The following is a 21,235-nucleotide window of genomic DNA, read 5'->3' on the forward strand; positions in this document are numbered from 1 at the left end:
GCACGTGCTCAAGTCTGGACAAAAGTCTTTCGCGTTCCTCCAAATGCAATTGTTCCTTCAAATGCAATTGTTTGTTTGACTCGGATTCGCTTTTTTTTTTTTTTCTTTTTCTCTCGGATTCGCTTTATCTTGCTCAAATTCACCTCCCTGCCCAGGCTGCGGTCTGGCCCGGGTGCACGACCGACCAGACAGATGCGTGTGCTTCTCGCTGGCTGCTGGCGCCCTCCAAGGATGCTATCAATACCCGGAGGGCCCTTGGCAGCAGGCTCCGCCCCTGCACTGAGGTTTCCATTCAGGAATTCCGACTCGCTTTTCCTTTGAATCCCCCGACCCCGCGGGCCGCTCCGGGGAAGCCGAGCGCGGCGACTCGTGGTGGTGCTGCCCCCCGGCGGCCGCTCCTGGTGCTGCAGCCTGACCCCAGCACCTTCCTCGCCTGCGTTGCAGACTTGGGGGTCCCACGCACCCGGCCGGGGCCTGCTGGCCCCTCTTCCGGCCACCGCCCCGCGCGCGGAGAGGCCCCTGCAGGCCCTGCCCGGGTGTGGCCGCTTTGATTGCTAGGAGCCCCTGGGTCGGGCGCAGGAACCCGGAGGTGGAGGCCGGGGGCGGGGCCTGGAGACTCTCGGGGGAGCTTCTCTGTTCTGCGCACCCGGGACAGTCGCACCCGGAGGGCCGGCACCCGAGGAGGTGAGACCCTGTGACCCCCCAGGGGGCAGGCAGGGGTGCGGGGGGCGGGCCCGGCTCTGTGGGCCACTCTCCCCACCTGGGGCTCCTGCGGCAGGACCTGTGGCTCCCTGGGAGGGGTCCCCCTGCCCCCTGGGGGCAGGTCAGCCTGGAGGGTGCGGTTGCAGGGTGGGTGGGGTGGGTGGGGCTGGCTGGGCGGCCAGGTGCAGGAGGGGCAGGGGCGAGTGGGTCTTGGGAGGCCCAGAGGCAGATGGAGGGAGGCAGGGGAGTGTGTGGGGAGGACCCAGGACCACAGGGCAAGGGGGAAGCCGGCCAGGGGATGCGGGATGGGGGAGGGGCCGTGGGCCAGAGGGGAGAGGGCAGTGGGGTCCGCGCAGGGTGGGGAGGGGAAGTCGGAGGGAGGAGGCGCCACAGGCGGCCTCTCCTGGGCAGACGGCCAGGGGCCAGCACCCCGGGGGCCAAGCCGGGTCCTCCTTTCCCACTGGGGCAGGTGCTCCCTGCCACGGCTTCTTCGGAGCCCCACTCTGGTTGGGGGCGAGGGCGTGGCTGGTCCTCACTGCGGTCACCCCACATCCTGCAGAGCAAGGAGGGGAAGTAAGAAGCAAAACAACCCAAGAACCTCACAAGGCCTCCGCAGAGAACTCGCGAGAGGGCGAGTTCAGACTCCCCGGGCGGTGGGCGTGGGGACCCCCCCAAGTGCTGTCCCCTCAGCTCTGCCCGAGGGGCTCCGGGGACACAGGCAGCTCTGGAGCGCGATCTGGTTCCGTCCACTTTCGAAGTTTGGTGGACGTGGACCAAGCTCCCTCGACTCTCTCGCTTTTGCTTTCTCACTGCTGACGTGGAGCTGCTGTTAGCAAGAGTTGGGACAAGGGGGCATGAGAGCACTTGGCAAGGAGCAGCTCCACAGAAAGCATCAGCAGTTTGGGGTCGTGTCCGGTAATGCTGCTTCCAGTGTGCTCAGGCATCACCCCTGGGCCCGGGCATGCAGGCCTGTGCTCCGCCCCGAGCCCTCTCTAGCACCTCTCCCCCATTTTCTTTCTGGGGCCACACCTGGCCATGCTCAGCGTTCCCTCCCGGCTCAGGGCTTACTCCTGGTGCTGCTCAAGGGCTCCGTAAGTGTCGAGTCGGCCACACGCCACCTTCCTACCTGCTGTTCTGTCTCTCCAGCCCAACTTCCCATGCCTGTTTTTGGATTTTGGGTCACACCCAGCAGTGCTCAGTGCTGACTCGACTCTGCTTTCAGGGCTCAGTCCGGGTGGGGCTTGGGAGACCCTTATGTTCCCAGGGATTGAATCCAGTTGGCTGCTTGCAAAGCAAGGCCCTGCCTGTGGTACTATCTCTCTGGTCCCTCATTTTTTTCTTCTTGGGTCACACCTGGAGATGCTCAAGGGTCACTCCTGGCGGTGCTTGGGGGACCATATGGGATGCTGAGAATCGAACCCGGGTCGGCCGCGTGCAAGGCAGATGCCCTACCCGCTGTGCTATCGCTCCAGCCCCCCCTCATTTCCTTAAAGGCCAAACAACCCAGTAGCTGCTGTGGTAGCTGGGCCGGCAGAAGCGTCTGGCCTTGGGGAAGGGCCGACACCAGCCCATTTTTCAGCTGCAGACCCAGGTTTGTACACACCACACGGGCATATGTGGCACACAGGGGTTCAGAATGGCCACAGAAGAATGACCTGTCAGGTAAACCGTATCTTCTCACTGCGGCCGCAAGCTACTTCCCCTTAAAGCTTGGCCCACAGTGGGCAGGTCTACTGGGCGCCCTCATTTCTCTGGCCAAAGCCAATCCTCCCCCCGGCCTGTTTTTTGCTTTTCCTGTTCTGGGCCACACCCAGCAGTGCCCCGGGCTTGGTGCTGGCTCTGCGTGCAGAGGATGCTCTGGGGTGCCGGCGATCGAACCCAGGTTGGCCACGTGCAAGGCAAGAGCCCTGCCTGCTGCATAACGGCTCTGGCCGGGGGTGGGGAGGGGACGGCAGACCCAGAGTGCTGGGCTAGAGCCCAGGAGGAGACGGAAGGGAGAAGCCCGTTCCCTTCCCAGGGAGGCCCGCGGCCTGACACCGTGTCCTCCGCGTCCCAGGCACCATGGAGCCCTTCAGCTCCAAGAGCCTGGCCCTGCAGGCGGAGAAGAAGGTCCTGAGCAAGATGGCAGGCCGGTCGGCGGCGCACCTGTTCCTGGACGAGACGAGCAGCGAGGTGCTGGACGAGCTCTACCGCGTGTCCAAGGAGTACACGCAGAGCCGGGCCCAGGCGCAGCGCGTGGTCAAGGACCTGGTCAAGGTGGCCGTCAAGGTGGCCGTGCTGCACCGCAGCGGCTGCTTCGGGCCCGGGGAGCTGGCGGCGGCCGGCCGCTTTCGCCACAAGCTGCGGCAGGGGGCCATGACGGCCCTGAGCTTCGGCGAGGTGGCCTTCACCTTCGAGGCGGCCGTGCTGGCCGGGCTGCTGGCCGAGTGCCGGGACGCGCTGCTGGAGCTGGTGGCCGGCCACCTCACGCCCAAGTCCCACGCGCGCATCCGCCACGTCTTCGACCACTTCGCCGACGCCGGCCTGCTGGCCGCCCTCTACGGCCCGGGCTTCGAGCAGCACCTGGACAAGATCTGCGCCGGCCTCCGGAAGCTGCTGGAAGAGGGCAAGCTCTGACGGCTGCCCGCGGGGGCCGGGCGACGCTCCCGTCCCCGGTGCCCCCAGGACGGCCCGGCAGCAGGGGAGCCCCCGCGCCCTCGGGAGCCAAGTCGGGTGCTCGGAGAAGGCTCCCGGGGACGCTGCAGACAGAGGACGGGTCCCAAGAGACACTTGCGGGCAGGGAGACGATCCCGGGAGAAATAAAGCCACGGAAACAGGCCGAGGGCTCACGGTTTAATCTCTCCAGCCTTTCCGACCCGTGCCGGTCCCCGGACAGAGGAAGGCCGCCGCGCTCCCTGTCCCCCACCCTCGCCCACTGTCATTTAAGAAAATGCCAAGAGCCCGGTGGGGAAGTCTGGCTACGAGCAGCAGATAACGTAGTGAGCAGCTAGTCCCAGACAGGTGGGCCTGGGGGGCCTAGCAGAGCCCCCCCAGACTCACTTCCACCCCCTCTCCAGCCCTGAGCCTCCCCAGCAGAGGCGGGTCGGGGGTGGCCTGGAGCCTGCCAGAGCTTCCGCCCTGCTCTCTTAGCCCAGGACTTACGCAGAAAGTGAGCTGGTAAAGAAGGCGACACCCTACCCTAGCCCTGTCCAAACACCCCACAGTAGGGCTGGCCACACCTACCGCCTTCTAATCCTAAACTTGGTTAAGCAGGCGGGGACCAGCTTGCCCTCAATTCCTGGGATACCTGGCCTGAGGACTGTAGAAGCCCCAACTGTCGGTGAAGAGGGGACAGAGTAAGAGTGAGCAAATAAATAGGACTTCAGTATAGCACCAAATAAATAAGATTACAAAACTGGAGACGGGCAGGAAGTGGGCAGACTGGGTTGGGGAACGGGGTTCCTGCCTCCCTGTTCTAAGGCCAAGAGGCACGCCGGGACATCCGGAGCACCTGATCTAGAGGGCAGCGCTCCCCTCAGGACCGCCGAGGAGGGTCCACCCGGCCACTAGCCTTGCACCAGGACCTGGCCTGGGAGGGCCAGGAGGCGGCAGTGGCAAGGAGCCACACCCTCGGCCTCACGGCGGTCTCTTCCCCAACAGCAGCTGCTTCCGCGGGGCACTTCTGCTGGGGCCACGGCATCACAGTTTGAAGATCTCATCCTCCTGGTCCCGCAGTGTCCGGGTGCGAGAGGTCCGGGTTAGCGGTACAGGCCCAAGCACAGCATGCTGCTGCATCCGGGGGGAGCTCGAGGGCGGCTGTGAGTGTCCTGCATCTGCCGTAAGTGTCCTGCAGGGGAGACAGGGGATCAGTGTCAAGGGAAGCAGCGGAGCAGAGACGCCCGGGCGCTGGTCCCATCAACACTGGGCTGGCTGCTTGGACCAGATGGCCCGTCCCTGGAGACACCACAACTCCCCTGCCCAGCACCCAGCTCCTGTCCCAATGTCCCCGGGCCTCAGCCGACGGGGTGCCTGAGTGTGTCAGGCCAGGCTGGGGAGAGGAGGCCGAGGCCTGTCACGGATGGTCTGGAAAGACCACAGCGGGCTTACCTGATATCCCCACCCTGTAGCTTCTGGGCAGCGGCCTGCTTGGACAGGCGGATCTGGGAGTCCAGCTTCTTGAGGAAGTCCGAGGCAGAGAGATCCGGGCCGGGCTCCTGGCCTGTGGCGGCTACATTGGCACCGCCCAAACCTCGCTCTGTCTTTGTCCTCTCCGCTGAGTGCGGGCAAACATCCTCCTTGCTTGACTGGCCCTCCTCTCCATCCTTCTCGTCATCAGAATCCAGACCACTGAAGATGTCTCTGGGCTCTGTCTGGATGGGGATGTAGAGAGTTTTCTTCAGGAAGATGGAGTCGTTCGTATAAAGGCGGTTTGCACGCTTAATCTGTTCCATCTTTAAAAAAAAAAAGCCACCAGAATTAGTGACAGCAATAAACCAGCAGTTGTATCATCAACTGCACCCCCATTTTATATTTGCACACCCTTTCTTGGGGACTTCTTTTGGGACCACACATGGTGGAATTCAGGGGCTTATTCCTGGCTTGGTACTCAGGGGACCATGTGGTGTCAAGGACTGAACCCAGGCCTCTGACATGTAAAGCACATGCTCACCCCATGCGGCCCTGTGTCCATTCATTTATTGATTAATTTTTTGGTTTGGGAGTCACATCTGACAGTACTCAGGGCTTCCAAGGGATCACTCCTGGAGGGGCCCAGGGGACCCTCAGGGCTGACAAGCTGGCTGCCTGCAAACACCCTCTCTGCTAGTAGTAGGTAGTAATTCCTATCTCTCCCGCCTGTGGAGACTTTCAACATGCCCGGCAGTCTAGGTGTGCAAGGCCCCGCGCTGCCATCCCCATGCAGCAAACAATTAAAAAAAAAAAACAACGGGTGAGACAGTTTTATCTAATCCCAGGACAACCAAGGCTGATACTGTGCCGATTTTGCTTCTCAGCAGTTTTTGGACTTTGGGCTTTCCATTCTTGGGGGAGGGGGGCTGGGGCATCCCATTGGTACTCATTGCCGTGCTCTCTCCAGCCTTCTCTGTGCTTGAAAAGGGCATGGGGTACAGTCCAAAGGGCTGGATACAGGCAAGGTCCAAATCTGCATTGTCCCCTGGCCCCTGCCCAGCCCCACCCGATCAGCCTTGGTGGCTGCCTGCACTGCCACACCTGAATAACAAACCGCTGGACTGAGCATGGCTGGGTGTGGCCCTCGGGCCAAGTGAGCACTGATGGGAGCCTCTCACCAAGACTGCCAGTCAGGGCCAGAGCAATAGTACAGCGGTAGGGCATTAAGACTCGCACGCAGCTGACCCAGGTTCAATCCCCAGCATCCCATACGGTGCCCTGAGCACCACCAGGAGTAATTCCTGAGTACAGAGCCAGGAGTAACCCCTGAGCATCGCAGGGTGTGACCCAAAACGCAAAAACAAACAAACAAAAAACAAGCAAAAACAAACAAAACTACCTTGAAGGGAAAAAACTTTATCAATAGTACATGCTAAGGCCCTTGCCTTGTATACTGCCAATTCCAGTTGATCCCCTGACCACACACGGTCCCCTGAACACCGCCAGAAGTGATCCCTGAGCAAAGAGCCGGAGTAAGCCCTAAGCACTGCCCAGTGTGATCCAAAATGATCCCCCCGCCCCCGAAGATTTTATCTGTGTGAACGACAGCTACAAACATTTAAGGTGCTCTTAATTAACCAGAAAAATATGGGCTGGGGAGTGAGCTTGAAGAGCCGAAGCACATACCAGACATTGCACGAAGCACCCAATTTGATCCCAGAATCACACGTTCTCCCAAATACCGGTCACTCCCACCAGGAGTGACCCCTGTGCACGGCATGATGCCAGGAGTAGCCCCCACAAGCAACACCAGCGTGGGTCCAAAGTGGAACCCAGAGAGGTTAATGACTTCCCCAAGATTACCTGCCAAGTCCCAAACGAAGCTCATGCTGGAATTCTGGCCTTTTTCACTCCTTTATTTTTCCCCCCAGTTTTGGGCCAAACCGGGCTGTGTTCAGGGATTACTCCCAGCAGGCTTAGGGGACACTACGGGGTGCCAGGGATGGAACCTGGGTTGGCTACACGCAGAGCGGAAGCCTCCCCCACTGGACTATCGCGCTGGCTCCTACGTGAGGGTTTTCCAATGAGACAATCTGGTCCAAATCCCAGCCCTACCAATGACACTAGCTGTGTGGCTTACGACAAAGTACTACATCTCTCTAGTTATCACAGATTTTAAGCCAAAAATATTTTTATGTTTACATTTAATTTTATGGAGCAATAGCACAGCACAGGGTGTGCTGACCCGGGTGGATTCCTCCACCCCTCTCGTAAAGCCCTGCAAGCTACCGAGAGTATCTCGCCCACACGGCAAAGCCTGGCAAGCTAGCCATGACATATTTGATAGGCCAAAAACAGTAACAACAAGTCTCACAATCTGTTGTGAGACGTTACCGGTGCCCGCTCAAACAAACCGATGAACAACAGGAGGACAGTGCTACAGTGCTACATTTAATTTTGAGGCCATACCTGGCAGTGTACAGGGCTTTTACTCCTGGCTCTGTGCTCAAGGATCACTCCTGGTGGGCTTGGGGGATCATATGAGGTGCCTGGGATGGAACTTGGGTCAACCATGTGCAAGGCAAGTACCCTACCTGCTGTTGCCAGTTTTTTTTTTTCTTTGCAAAAAAATGGGATGTGACCATAATGTGAAACTTTCCACCAACTGTGCTGATATTCTTTTAAAAGAGGCTGTGTTGGTTATGCAGTGAAATAAGGTAGCTTCCTCACTTTCTACTTTCTTTTTTCTTTCTTTTTTTTTTTTTTTGGCTTTTTGGGTCACACCTGGTGATGCACAGGGGTTATTCCTGGCTCTGCACTCAGGAATTACCCCTGGCGGTACTCAGGGGACCATATGGGATGCTGGGAATCGAACCTGGGTCTGCCATGTGCAAGGCAAATGCCCTACCCGCTGTGCTATCGCTCCAGCCCCTCACTTTCTACTTTCTTATCTTTGAGTTGTTCTTTTGTTTTTGGCCACACCCAGTAGTGCTCTGGGCTGTGTAAAAGGCAAAAATGCTCTACCACATCACTATCTCCCACCCCCATTTCCTTATTTTTGGAAGAGAATACTGAAGGGCACTGGATGTGGCCCAGGGGGTTGTATGTGTGAGGCGCTGGGTTTGAATCTCAGCGGACACAGTGCGCCCAACATTGTTGGGGTTGACACCTACTGCTGAGCCCTGAGTAACCCCGAGCACCACCCGGTGTGGCTCCAAGATAAAACAAAGGGAATGATTCTATCTAGCTCACAAGGTTCCCTAAAGAACGCGAGCTGGGTGCCAGGGACTCAGTACAACAGGTAAGACCTCCGGGCAGAGCAACACGAGACGGTCTCCCAAGGACAGGTCGGGGTGATGCCGACTACAAACTCGGGAATAGCCTCTGAGCACCACTGAGGCTGGCCAACCACCCCACCCACCACCCACGTTAAAAAAAAAAAAAAGGAATAATCATGACAGGTAATGAATAAATAATAATAATAGCTAATGAGTCAGTAACAATGCCTAATTGCTTTTGGGTCACAGGTGGGCGTTAGTTCCCACATACACACACAACAGGAGAAAAAAAGAAAAACGAGGGGCCAGACAGACAGCACAGTGGGGACGGCCCTCGTCTTGCACACAGAGTCTTGATCTGGGTTAATCCCCAGCATCCTATACAGGTGCCCTGAGCACTGCCAGGAGCAAGCCCTGAGCATTGGCGGGTGTGGCCCCAAATGAAAAACAAACAAAACAAAACAACAACAACAACACTAGACCAGAACAACAACAACAACACTAGACCAGAGAGACAGCACAGGGTGTTCCGGGCTTGACCTGCACGCAATGGCTTGATCCTGGACACCCCGTAGGTCCCCAGTGCCACCAGGAATGAACTTCAGTACTGGCAGGTGAGACCCAGAAGACACAACAACACGTAGTAAAGAAAGAAAGAAACAACATCTACGAAGCTTCTGTGCTGGGAAGCATGCAAGACCCTCTGAAATAAAAAGTGGAGGGGCTGGAGCGATAGCACAGCGGGGAGGGCGTTTGCCTTGCACGCGGCCGACCGGGGTTCGATTCCCAGCATCCCATATGGTCCTCTGAGCACTGCCAGGAGTAATTCCTGAGTGCAGGAGCCAGGAGTAACCCCTGTGCGTCGCCAGGTGTGACTCAAAAAGCAAAAAAACAAAATAAAATTTAATGACAGAGGACTGGAACTATAGTACAGGGGTAGGGCGTTTGCCTTGCAAGCGGCCGACCGGGGTTCGACCCCCAGCATCCCATAGGGTCCCCTGAGCACCGCCAGGAGTGATTCCTGAGTGCATGAGCCAGGAGTAACCCCTGAGCATCGCCGGGTGTGACCCAAAAAGCAAAAAAAAAAAAAAAAAAGTGGAGGGGCCAAAAAGTGGTTAAGAGGTTACGGCGCTCCCCGGCATCCTGTGCCGCCGGGTTGCCTTGGGAACCCCTCCTGGCGCTGCGTGCAGGGACCAGCTGGGAGGCCGGAGAGCCGGGAGGGCCCGCTGGCCTCCCCCTCCGCGCCCCCCGCGCCCGCGCCCGCGCACTCACCGTGACCCCGTAGCGCAGCGCCAGCCCGGCCAGCGTGTCCCCGGGCGCCAGCGGGTGCTCCAGGCGCCGCTCCCGCACCGGCGAGCAGGCGGCGCGGACCAGGCTCCCGTAGGAGCGCGCGCGGCCCCCGCCCAGCAGCGCCGGGACGCCGGCCGGGGCCTGCCGGGACGGCGCCGCCATCGCCGCGACCCTCGGGCTCCGACCCCGGCGCGCCGGGGACCCCCGCCCCGCCCCGCCCCGCCCGGACGGTCCCGGCGCGCCGACTTCGGAGCGCGGGTTACGCGGCGGCGGCGGCGGCCGGGGCAGTCCCGCGCCGCACGGACCGGTCACTCTCCCGCCGGGGCCGAACGTGAGCACGGCCGCCGCCCACCCGGACCGCCCACCCGCGCGCGCGGCCCCTCGCGAGACACTTCATCTCCCGGCGGCCCGCGGCGCCGGAAGCCGCGGGGCACTGTGGGAAACGCAGTCCCGGGGGCGGGGCGCTGGCGCGGCGCATGCGCGACTTGCAATTCCGGAGGCCCGCGGGGCGGGGCGCGGGCGCGGCGCATGCGCGACTTGCACTTCCGGAGGCCCGCGGGGCGGGGCACGGGCGCGACGCATGCGCGACTTGCACTTCCGGAGGCCCGCGGGGCGCTGGCGCGGCGCATGCGCGATTTGCACTTCCGAAGGCCCGCGGGGCGGGGCGGGGCGGGGCCGGGCGGGGCGGCCACGCCCACTCCGGCTACGGTGGCCCGGACGGGGCGAGCTGCACGGGCGGGTGAGACGCGTCCCCGGGGATCGCCGGCGTGATGTCGTTCAAGCGAGAAGGGGACGACTGGAGTCAGCTGAATGTGCTCAAAGTAAGCGCGGGGCCGCCCTCCGGGGGCGGCAGACGGGCTCCTTGGTCGCTCCGGGGTCCCCCCAGGCGCCAGCGCGGGGCCCCTTGGCCGCGCGATCTGGGCTCCGCGCCGGGTCCTCCCCGCCTCCGAGCCCCGTCCCCCCGCTGCTCTCGCCTCCTGCCTCTCCCCGTCCTGAGGCTGGTCCCCCTCTGCCGTCTCCAGAAACGACGAGTCGGGGACCTGCTGGCCAGTTACATCCCGGAGGACGAGGCGCTGATGCTGCGGGATGGCCGGTGAGGGTCGGGGCTGGAGCGGGTCCGAGGTGCTGCGGGTCGAGTTTCCTGCTGAAGACGGAGATGATGGGTTCGGGGGGTCCAGGTGGGGAGGGAGGAATCGTGCGGTGGAGACTGGACCTTCGGGCGATGGGCTTTGGGGAGGACGGGTGGGACCGTCCCCGGGCACCAGTGAATTTCTCTGCCCTCCAGCTTTGCTTGTGCCATCTGTGCCCACCGACCTGTACTGGACACCCTGGCTATGCTCACCGCCCACCGTGCAGGGAAGAAACACCTGTCCAGTAAGTTCGGAGAGAGGGGCGAGCAGGGGATGACCCCTCCACATCTTTGGACACCGTCCTTGGTGCAATGCATTTTGCATTTTGCATTTTCCTTTTTCTCTGCAGGCCTGCAGCGCTTCTATGGTGCGAAGCAGCCAGGAAAGGGGCTGGAGCAGCATCCCAGACAGCAGGAGGAATCCGGGCAGGAGGAGAGCAAGGCCGAGGTAGCCGCAGCACGGAGTCCGCAGAACCTGCACCTCCAGCCCGGAGGGACTTTGCTTCTTTCCCGCTTGGGCTGTGCCGTCACTGTCTCTGGTTCTCTTCCAGGCTCCTCTGTTGGCCCAGACCCGGCTTATCACTCAGAAGGCGCTGCACAGAGCTCCTCACTACAATAGCTGCTGCCGCCGAAAAAGCAGGTCTATAGCACGGGGACGCTGGACGCTGGCAGGACAGGAGAGGCATATGGCTCCCAGATTGTATTCTGATGCCGCCAAGGCTTCTAGAGACGTCACCTGATATTTCAGGAAAAAGAGTTTTGTAGTCTTGAAGGAAAGGTCTGAGAGCGCTTTGCAGTGTTGCTTGAGTAGTAATATTCCTATATTTCAGTCTCTACAAAAACGTTTTTTTTTAATTTTTTTTTTTTTTTTTTTTTTTGCTTTTTCTCCTAAAGAGCCTTGAATATAATCTCAGGGCTAGGATGAAGGAGACATTACTGGGGCCTGCTCGAGGCAATCGACGATTAACAGGATGATCTGTGATTTGCGATTGCTTTTTGGGTCACACCCGGCGATGCTCAGGGGTTAGTCCTGGCTCTGCACTCAGGAATTACCCCTGGCGGTGCTTAGGGGACCATATGGGATGCTGGGAATTGAATCCGGGTCGGCCGCGTGCAAGGCAAAAGCCCTACCCGCTGTGCTATCGCTCCAGCCCAAACATTTTTTTTTTTGGTGGTGGGGATGATGTTGGGTCACACCTGGCAGGGGTTGGGTCACTCCTGGCAGTACTCAGGAGTGACCTTTGGGGTGCCGGAGATGATCTGGGATGACTCCAGAGGTGTTGGCATAATCACTGCATGCAAGGCAAGAGCCTGACCTCCTTAGAGGAGTTAGTCTCCCCAACTCTATCTGTGAGGTCTGTTTTTGTTGTTGTTAAGAAGCGGGGTTTATTAGGACCAGAGCAGTTGTGCAGCGTGGGTAGGGCACTTGCCTTCCACATGGCTGACCTGGGTTTAATCTTTGGCACTCCAGACAGTCCCACGAACACTGCCAGGAGTGATTCCTGAGCACACAGCTAAGAGCAGGCCCTGAGCACTGCCAGATGTGGCCTTGAAGCAAAAGAAGAATGGAACTGAAGTGGTAGTATGTGGGTAGGGTACTTTCCTTGCATATAGGATTTGATCCCCACCATTCCATGTGGAACCCGAGCCAGTGGGAGTAATTCATGAGCACAGAGCCAGGAGTCAACCCTGAGCACTTCTAGGTGTATTGTCCGTCCTCCCCCGGAAAGAAAAGCCAGTCCGGTTATGGTGTGGTGGGATGGGCATTGAGGACTGGAACTTGTCAGGGCTGGACAGGGAGCTGGAGAAGCTCTGAGGCACTCAAGACTGGAGAGCCCGTCCGTCTTGTGTCAGAGGCCAGGACTCGGTGTCTGTGACCTACAGCCCTCCAGGACGAGCCGCTTTTCATCCCCCCAGTTTCAGATTCATCCCCATCACCCTTGGTCCAGCCCCTCTCAGAGCAGACCCACCTCTCCCCAGGGCTTGGACCTGTCTCGGAGCTGAGCTGCTGTGGTCCTGCAGTGTGATGCAGATGGACATGAGGGCCTGGCTGGTGTGACTCCAGCCAGCATGCCATGAGGTTGTCCAAAGGCGCCCGCAGACCTGTTTGAACCTGAGATTGGGTCCAGCAGAAGCCAGAGAGGAAAGACCACTGCTAAGAACGGCAGGGTCCCTTGCGCAGCCCAGACAAGCCCCAGGATGTGGACACTCTCCAGAGGCTGCCCACAGCCAGGCAGAATGGCCGGGCGGCAGTAAGCAGTCAGCTTCATTGGCTGCTTAGAAATTACTTTTTGGTGAAGCAAGATAGTTTTTGTTAAATCTTATTTAGAAAGATGTGAGGGGAGAAAAAGGGAGAAATGCGTGTTTAAGAGAGAATGTGGCCTTCTCCAGAATCGAAATGGAGAAGAAACAAAGAGACAAGCAAGAGAGAGATGGAAGAACACGGTCTTGAACAGCAAGTGAAGAAAAGATTTTTTTTTTCTTTTGGGGTAACATCCAAATGTTCTCAGGACTTCTTCCCAGGTCTGCAATCAGGGGTCACTCCTGGCGTGGCTTATGGGACCATGCATGGTGCTGGGAATTGAATGCAGGTCAGCCACATGCAAAGCAAGCCCCATTGTACCATTGTACTACTGCTCCTCCCATAAAAATTTTTTTAAAATAGTATGACAGGTTCCATCACAGGGTCCTCTCAGACCACCAGGAGTGATTCCTGAGCACAGAGCCAGGAGTAAGCCCTGAGCACCACCAGTTATAGCCCATAAACAAAAAATATTTAAATTTTTTTTTTCTTTTTAGTGCTGGAGGGGATTGAACCCAGCACTAAAGGATAAACTGAGACATGTCCTCTGCCACTAAGGCATTGTCTCAGCCCCAAGCTTGAAAATATTTTGTGTGTGTGTGCGTGTGTGTGTGTGTGTGTGTGTATGGTTGTGGGGGGGCTTGGAATTGACTTCTGAATGTTATAAATGCAAGGCATGAATTCTACCTCTGGGCTACATCCCTGACCCAGAACTTTTAAAACTTTTTATCTAAACTTTGCAAGGGCTGGAGCGATAGCACAGCGGTAGGGCGTTTGCCTTGTGTGCGGCCGGCCGGCCAAGCCAGGTTCGATTCCTCCACGATTCCTCCGTCCCTCTCGGAGAGCCCGGCAAGCTGCCGAGAGTATCTTGTCCACACGGCAAAGCCTGGCAAGCTCCCCGTGACGTATTCGATATGCCAAACACAGTAACAACAAGCCTCACAATTTGTTGTGAGACGTTACCGGGCCCGCTCGAGCAAATCGATGAAACTTTGCAAAATTTACTTGATTCCAAAATTTTTGATTCTGGGTGTGTGGGTGGGGGAACTATTTGTGTTTGTGTGTGTGAGAGAGAGAGAGGACCTTGCAAATAGTGCTCTGGGGTCTGGAACATTCCTGGTGATTCTGTTTTCTTTCTTTATTTGTTTTGGGGCTACACCTGGCAGTGTTCAGAGTTTTCTCCTGGCTCTGCACTCAGAGATTACTCCTGCTAGAGCTTGGGGGACCATATTTGATGCTGGGGAGATCAGATCTGGGCCAGCTATGTGCAAGGCAAACACTCTACCCACTCTCTGGACCCCATTCCTAGGAATTTTTTTTTGGAAGGGGGTGTTAAGGTGGTCATATCCGATGGTGCTTAGGCCTCTCCTGGCTCTACACTCAAGGATCACTCCTGCTGGTGCTCAAAGGACCATATGGGGTGCTAGGGGGATTGAACCCGGTCAGCCATGTGCAAGGCAAGGACTCTCCCCACTGTGCTCTCGCTCCAGCTCTGTCCTGGTGATTCTTGACCTATCAGCAGTTCCACTGCTTGCTGAATCCTGGGACAGCAGAGCCACGTGCATGCAGAACAAATGTTCTGCACACACACGCACACACACACATATAGTTCCCCCACCCACACACCCGGAATCAAAAATTTTGGAATCAAGTAAATTTTGCAAAGTTTCATCGAATCCCTTGTTCTGAGGAGCACTTAAACAGACTGGGAGTCAGAGAGCTGCCTCCTGCTTTATAACTCTTTACCGCTTTCGGGGTGGGGCGGGGCACACCCAGCCGTGTGCAGGGCTCACTCCTGGCTCTACTTCAAGGATCACTCCTGGTAATGGTCGGGGGGGGGGGTCATAGGGGGTGCCAAGGATCGAACCCAGATCAGCCGCGTGCAAGGCGAGCGCTCTGCCCTCGGTGCTATTGCTCTGGCCCCTCCTTACAGCCTTTGATCCCTCCTTCTGTACCCAGACCGGAAGCCCCCCGACTCTCTGCCCCCCAGGGCCCTCCGCCACTCCCGGTGCCTGAGGTCCAGAGTGGGATGGGCAAGGAAGCCCGGCCAGCAGTGGGCTCCCAGGCGCAGGAGCCCGACGCCGGCCCCACCCCCACCCCTCTGAGCCCCACCAGGAGACGCACTCTGGACCACTACCTCCACCTACGGAGGTGAGTCTGGGGGGCATTTCCGCTGGTGCTTCTCTGTGGCACACCTGTTTACAGACCTTCACGGTGACCTTTGTCCCCACTGACTCCTTACTAAACTGCCAGTTCTTCCTCTGTTATTTCCAGCTCTGGATGGATCCCAGATGGACAAGGCCGATGGGTCAAAGATGCGAATGTCGAATTTGACTCAGATGAGGACGAGCCCCCCGGCCCCCCCTTGGACTGACACCGTCCCCGCTCAATTCATAAATAAACCACAGCAGGTGCCGGGCGAGTCTTCCCTCCAGCCAGGTGGCCCGTCCCCGTGCCGTCCTTCAGCTCCGCTGGTTCTCAGGCGGGCCAAGTCTTCCCACAGTGGACACGGCTCCCCATATTCCTGACCCCTCCCCCCGTCCTCCCAAAGCCCTGCCAGGCGTCAGCTGCCCGCAGCCCTATTAATAAGTCTGTCGGAGGAGCCTTCCGCCCTTGGTGCTTGCTGGCGGCCACCTCCCCGCTGAGCCCTTTCCTCCCGAAAGCCCAAGGAGCGTCTGGGGAAGCCCAGCCTGGGGTCCCAGCCGCGCCGAGAGCAGCGCCAAGGCGGGGTGACTTGCGGGCGGAAGGAGCCTCCTGGAGGCATTAGCGGATTCTGGGGAGCACTGGGGAGGGCGTCCCCACCTCCTCCTGGTAACCAGAGCCTCCTCGCCTGCTGCTCCCTAGAGTATAAATAATCCCCTGGAGCTGGCAGTGACCGGAGGAGACGGCGCCAGGATTTCCGCCCCAGAGCCCGCAGGAGGAGGCAGGCAGAGTGGACAGAAGGACCTTTATTTACAGGAGAGGTGTGGGCGAGGGTTTCTGGGTTCGGGGCTCCCAGCTCGCGTCAGGACAGGGACAGGCCTTATCACCTCTTCTGCTGCTGGCGGCCTGCGAGAGGCAGGAAACAGGGTTGGTCCCTTCTCCAGCTCCCCACCACAGTGCTCCCTTTCCCCTCTGGCGTCCCTCAACCACACCCCTGAAGAATTCAGCAAGTCGGGTTGGGAGACAGCATGTGGGAGCCCTGGGTTCAGCACCCGGTACTGCATGGTCCCATCTGAGCACTGAACCGGGAGCAGCCGCCAAGCACTGCCAGATGTGGTCCAAAAACGAAAACAACCCCAAAAAAGAGAAAAGTCCCTGGGAGAGCCCACTAGACGGCTCCACGCCCCCCAGCAGAGCAATACAGTGAATAAAAATGTCCCACCCCCCCAAATAGGTCAATACAGCGAATAAAAATGTCCCGCCCCAAACAGGTCTGGCTTCTTCCTTCTGCCTCTGCCCACGGGGATCGCCACTTCCGGGAGGTCAGTTGCTCAGGGTAACATGACTTTGGCCGGGACCCGGTTCTTGTCACCGAGTAGCTTCCAGAATCCAGGAGGGCCCTCACCGCCCTGCCACGCCCCCACCCCCAGTCACTCACGGAGTTCGTTATTCCGGGTCATGGCCTGGGCGGCCCGGGCTCTCGGGCCCTGCTGGGTGAAGTGGTAGCCAAATCGGACGATGGAGGGGCACTGCTCAAGCACGGTGGCCATCTCCATCTCCACCGCATCCCCGGGCCACTGGCGCTGCGGGCAGGAGAGGAGAGAAGTCAGCCGGGCCCTTGGTTGGTCTCTGGCTCAGGCCACTGGGCTTCGGGGAGAGCCAAGGGGCTGGGGCTTTTGTTTGTTTTCTCCTTTGTCTTGTGGCCGCAATGGCAGTGCCCAAGGCTTACTCCTGGCTCTGCACTTAGGGGTCACTCCTGGCGGCACAGGGGACCATGTGGAGTGCTGGGAATCGAACATGGGTCAGCCGTGTGGAACATAAAATATTCACCTAGCTGCCGTCCTAACTCTCCAGCCCCTCAAAGGAGCTTGTTTTCATGCAGACTTGCTCAGAGCAAGAGGGTGGGCCTGGCAGGGGTGCTGACCTGATTGTCCACGCGGAGCTCCGTGAGCGTGGCGTTCTCCCGGACGGCTTTCAGCACGGCCATGAGCCCCATGCTGCTGATGAAGTTGGACTCCACGTTCAGGCTCTGGAGGCTACGATTCTCACGCAGCATGTCCGCCACCGCCTGGGTGGTGGGACTTGGGTTAGCGACAGGGACTTGCTTCCCAGGTGACAGAAAAGAATTGACAGACGCAAGCGGGAAGCACAGCCTACTCGGGTGGGAGACGGAGGAGTGCAGGGAATTCAACAGAGTGGGTTTGAGGCGTGGTAGGGTGTCCAGTGAGAATTTCAGAGCCACGAGGTGAGCTGCAGGGCAGGGCTGGTGGCCAGAGGCTCCCTGGGGGTTCCCGCGGTTGGAACGACCCCCAGGACCACCCTGCGAAACCAGCGTGGTGGGGGGGGGGGGGGCGCCAAAGGCCACACCAGCCTTACGTTGGCGATGGGGTCTCCACTCTTGGTGGCCGCCAGACTGAAGGACCGGACGTGGGTGTTGGTCTTCATGGCCTCGCACAGCTCGGTCAGCATGGCCATCGGGATGTCCTGTTGGCGATGCGAGAAGGGGGCTGGCGGCTGCCCTGGCCTGCAGCTTGCCCGGGGAGGGCGGGAGGGAGATGCCCACGTACCTGTATGTTGTTGAGGTTAACCTCCTCCAGCTCCTTGTCATTGCCACGGACACTCTGGAGGATCTCCTCGATCTTCGTGGGGTTGGGGGGCTCATCTGGCACCGGCTTGTACTTGTCTGGCTGCACCACACCTGGTGGGTTAGGGCCGGAAGGACTCCCTCTCAGTCTGGCCCCCCGCTGACTCTGACTCCGACTTGCCCGGGGTGCTGGCTGTCGCCGTCCCACCTTTCACCCTTCGCGACCTGGCCCCAGGCCCCAGGCCCCGCTGCACGGTCCCGGTCCTGTACACACTCACTGCTGATCCCTTCCGTGTTGCAGATCTCCCCGCTGCAGATGGCATCGTAGTACTGCTTGTTGCTCATAAGCGTGTACATGCCCAGGATCGCTGGGTGAGGAAGGAGAGGGAGGGAGTGAGACGGGATTTCTGCCAGGCCCTCACTCCCACTGCATTCTGGAGCTGTTGCACTTTGGAAAGACTGAACTCTTCCAAAGAGGTGCCTGCTCCGGGGCCCAGAGAGAGAGAGAGAGAGAGAGAGTGCAGGGACTAAGATGCCTGCCTTGGATGCAGCCGTGCCCGGTTCAAGCCTCGCTCGGCTCCGCAGATGTTCCACAGAGCACTGCCAGGAGTGATCTTGAGGCCAGAGCCAGGAATAACAGCTCCTGAGTACCGTTGGGTGTGGCCTCAAACAAAACCCAACAGTAACAGGTTCCCAGTCAATCTCCGTGGCCCTGGGTACCTTCTAGAAATGTACGGATCGCGCACAAGGGCAGTGAATTTGCTTGTGAATATTGTTTCGGGGCCACACCTGGTGGTGCTCTGGTCTTACCCTCAGCTCTGCGCTCAGGGATCACTCTTGGAAATGCTCAGGGAGCAGGTTTATGGAGCTAAACCTGAGTTAAACCCAAGTCAGCTTCATGCAAGAGAAGCACCTTGGTGGCTGGAGCGATAGCACAGTGGGGAGAGCGTTTGCCTTGCACGCGGCCGGCCCGGGTTCGATTCCCAGCATCCCATATGGTCCCCCAGCACCGCCAGGAGTAACTCCTGAGTGCAGAGCCAGGAGTAACCCCTGTGCGTCGCCGGGTGTGACCCAAAAAGAAAAAAAAAGAGAGAGAGGGAGAGAGAAGCACCTTATCTAATCTCTCTGGCCAATGCAGTGGGTTTTTTTTTTTTGTTTTTTTGGGTTTTTTTTTTGCTTTTTAGGTCACACCTGGCGATGCTCAGGGGTTACTCCTGGCTCATGCACTCAGGAATCACTCCTGGCGGTGCTCGGGGGACCATATGGGATGCTGGGAATCGAACCTGTATCGGCCATGTTGGCTGTGTGCAAGGCAAACACCCTACCCGCTGTGCTATCGCTCCAGCCTCCAATGCAGTGTTTTTATATTTGGGGGGCTGGGGTTGGGCCACACCCAGCAATGCTCAGGGTTTATTCCTGGCAGATCTGGGAAGACCATATGGGATGCTGGAAATTGAGCCCAGGCTGATCGCATGCAGGGCAATTGCCGCTGTGCTCTCTCTCAGGCCCCGCAGGCAGCGTGATTTTTCAGAAACACTGAAACAGCTCAGACAGGTCCGTAAGGAGCTAGAAGGGCATCTGTCAAGACTCTCCTTTTCTGTTTTTCTTTTTCTTTTTTTGTGTTTTGGCCATATCTGGCAATACTCAGGGCTTACTCCTGGCTCCGCACTCAAGAGATCACTCCTGGCAGGGCTAGGGCGACTATTTGGTCCGCCAGAGGACCTTAGGTGGTGCTTGGTATTGATCCTGGTTGCAAGGCCAGTGCCTTACCCACTGTAATATCGCTGCAGTCCACTCATACTTTAAGATGAAGGCAACATCAACCTTGTGGGATGGGGAGACCCTAAAGGCTGAAATTCACACCTGGAACGCAGGGGTTCAATTTCAGGTGCTCGGTGCCTCATGGTCCCCCGAGTACTGTCAGGAGCCTTTCCTGAGCGCCATGAGGTGTGGCCCCAACACAAAATACAACACCGAAAAGGGCTTTGTTCAGCCCAAGTACAGATGTACCAGCCAGAAAACAGCAGCTGCGTGAGGCTGCTTCACACACCCACGTCCTCCATCAGGCCTCGCCAGAGCGAGCCCCGCCCTCCCCCCCCACCCCGTCCTTCCTGCTCAACGCCGGGCCCACCTGCAATATCGCACATCTCCGCGTCCGTGGCGTGGGCCAGAGCTTCCTCCAGCTCAGGCTCCAGAGTGATCTGCTCCTCGGCTGGAATCTCCCTCTTGGGTTCAATGAAGGGTTTTCCTGGGTGGGAGGACGGCGGCTCAGGGTCCCAGGGCGCTCACTTCCCCGAGGGCCCCCCCACGACCAGGCCAGCTCCCTGCCCTCCCCCAGAGTGGGATCCGGAGGATCCTGAGTCCGCTCAGGCCCAAGCTCCGGGAGCAACCCAGAGCCACAGGCAGACGTGGGGGTGTGGGCCGGCCCTGGGCGGCGGCATCGGCGGGGCCGGCCGTGTGGTGCGGACCTTTCTTCTCGCCGGTGTAGGGCACCAGGTCATCCCGCTCTTTGACTTCCAGTGCCTGCTGCTCCAGATACTGCAGAAGCGCGTCACGGTCCAGGGGGCCTGTGGGGCTCTTCTTGGTCTGGTCACGTTGTCGCAGCCCCGCTGGGAGGAGCATGTTCTTCACCGGGGTTTGGGGAAGAAAGTCAGACTTGGGGGCAGAAGCAGGTGCTGGCCAGACAGCAGGCAGGGTGCTGGCCTTGCACACAGCGACCCGGGTGCCATCCCCCACACCGCCAGAATGACCCCTGAATGCAGAGCCAGGAGTAAGCTCTGAGCAGCACCGGATGTGGTCGGGGGAAAAAAAAGAAAAAGGCCTCCAGGTCCGAGAGGTGGCTCTGGTCACAGCCACCCAGAGTGCCCAGGCCCCCGAGTGGGAGCCCTTACCTCAGGGTCCATCTCTTGCAGCTCACAGTCCAGCTGCTCCAGCTCTTCAGGGCTTAAGGTCCTGAGGATCTCGTCTTCATCGATGTCTCTGTACTTCTCCAACTCCTTCTGATACGATGACATGGTGGACCCCACCCCGTCCCCCGGGTGGCACCCACAGAGCCTGAGGGACAAAGGGACAGTCAGAGGACAATGGGGAGATGCGTGTGTACCCAGCAGAGACACACAAAAAAACAAGGGGTGGTACCCGGCAGGAAATGGATTCCGACTGGGATTCGGCCAGGGCCAGGCCTGGGAGGATGGGCAAGGCCAAGTCGTTGGACCTAAACCCGGGTCTTCAGGACCAGAGAAACAGTGCAGTGGGTCAGGCGCTTACCGTGGATGCAGCCGGCCCGAGTCCTATGCCTGGCACCACCACTGAGCACAGAGCCAGGAGCACAACAGGTATGGCCCGCCCCAGTTACCCCCACCAGAAAAAAATCCCTAACTAAGTCTCGTTCCTGCTCCCGGCTCAGGCCTGTGGCCGGGAAGCCGGGAGTCCTAACGGTTTGTTCCCACTGTACCCAGCGCAGCTCCGGTGGCACGCCCCGCACTCCGGCCCCGCCAGCTGCCAGGGGCCCTGCCAGAGCTGCTGGCCGCGGCCCAGTGCCTGCCAAGAGGAGGGGGGCAGCGGAGAACTTCAGGGAAAGATCCTCCTCCTCGTCACTGCAGCTCAGCCTTTTCCTCAACTTTTAAGAAAGCACAGAGGCAGGGGGCCGAGCGAGAGCACAGCAGGTAGGCGGTAGCCTTGCACGCGGCCGACCCGGGTTC

At 59.1% G+C, this 21,235-nt stretch overlaps 4 protein-coding genes across 4 annotated transcripts; 2 read left to right on the plus strand and 2 right to left on the minus strand.

Moving 5' to 3' along the window:
* The first annotated feature begins 2,762 nt into the window (after positions 1-2,762).
* On the plus strand, positions 2,763-3,427 carry TNFAIP8L2 (TNF alpha induced protein 8 like 2). Its single transcript, XM_056111995.1, has one exon. The coding sequence runs from the start codon at positions 2,764-2,766 to the stop codon at positions 3,316-3,318; it is 555 nt and encodes a 184-aa protein (XP_055967970.1). The 5' UTR covers position 2,763; the 3' UTR covers positions 3,319-3,427.
* Positions 3,428-3,653: 226 nt separating this feature from the next.
* On the minus strand, positions 3,654-9,539 carry LYSMD1 (LysM domain containing 1). The gene is made up of 3 exons (XM_056111956.1): positions 9,360-9,539; positions 4,789-5,132; positions 3,654-4,528 (listed from the first exon to the last, which is right to left on the minus strand). The coding sequence occupies exons 1-3, from the start codon at positions 9,537-9,539 to the stop codon at positions 4,381-4,383; spliced, it is 672 nt and encodes a 223-aa protein (XP_055967931.1). The 3' UTR covers positions 3,654-4,380.
* A 592-nt stretch (positions 9,540-10,131) lies between these two features.
* Positions 10,132-15,357, plus strand: SCNM1 (sodium channel modifier 1). Its single transcript, XM_056111834.1, has 7 exons — positions 10,132-10,198; positions 10,400-10,470; positions 10,663-10,751; positions 10,857-10,954; positions 11,058-11,146; positions 14,768-14,959; positions 15,083-15,357. The coding sequence occupies exons 1-7, from the start codon at positions 10,148-10,150 to the stop codon at positions 15,180-15,182; spliced, it is 690 nt and encodes a 229-aa protein (XP_055967809.1). The 5' UTR covers positions 10,132-10,147; the 3' UTR covers positions 15,183-15,357.
* Positions 15,358-15,738: 381 nt separating this feature from the next.
* On the minus strand, positions 15,739-20,583 carry TMOD4 (tropomodulin 4). Its single transcript, XM_056110498.1, has 9 exons — positions 20,426-20,583; positions 20,003-20,159; positions 19,666-19,782; positions 17,813-17,902; positions 17,518-17,648; positions 17,327-17,434; positions 16,875-17,018; positions 16,389-16,533; positions 15,739-15,856 (listed from the first exon to the last, which is right to left on the minus strand). The coding sequence occupies exons 1-9, from the start codon at positions 20,546-20,548 to the stop codon at positions 15,834-15,836; spliced, it is 1,038 nt and encodes a 345-aa protein (XP_055966473.1). The 5' UTR covers positions 20,549-20,583; the 3' UTR covers positions 15,739-15,833.
* Between the last annotated feature and the right edge of the window lie 652 nt (positions 20,584-21,235).

Source organism: Sorex fumeus, unplaced genomic scaffold, assembly GCF_029834395.1.
Source record: "Sorex fumeus unplaced genomic scaffold, SorFum_2.1 ptg000001l, whole genome shotgun sequence".
NCBI classification, from domain to species: domain Eukaryota; kingdom Metazoa; phylum Chordata; class Mammalia; order Eulipotyphla; family Soricidae; genus Sorex; species Sorex fumeus.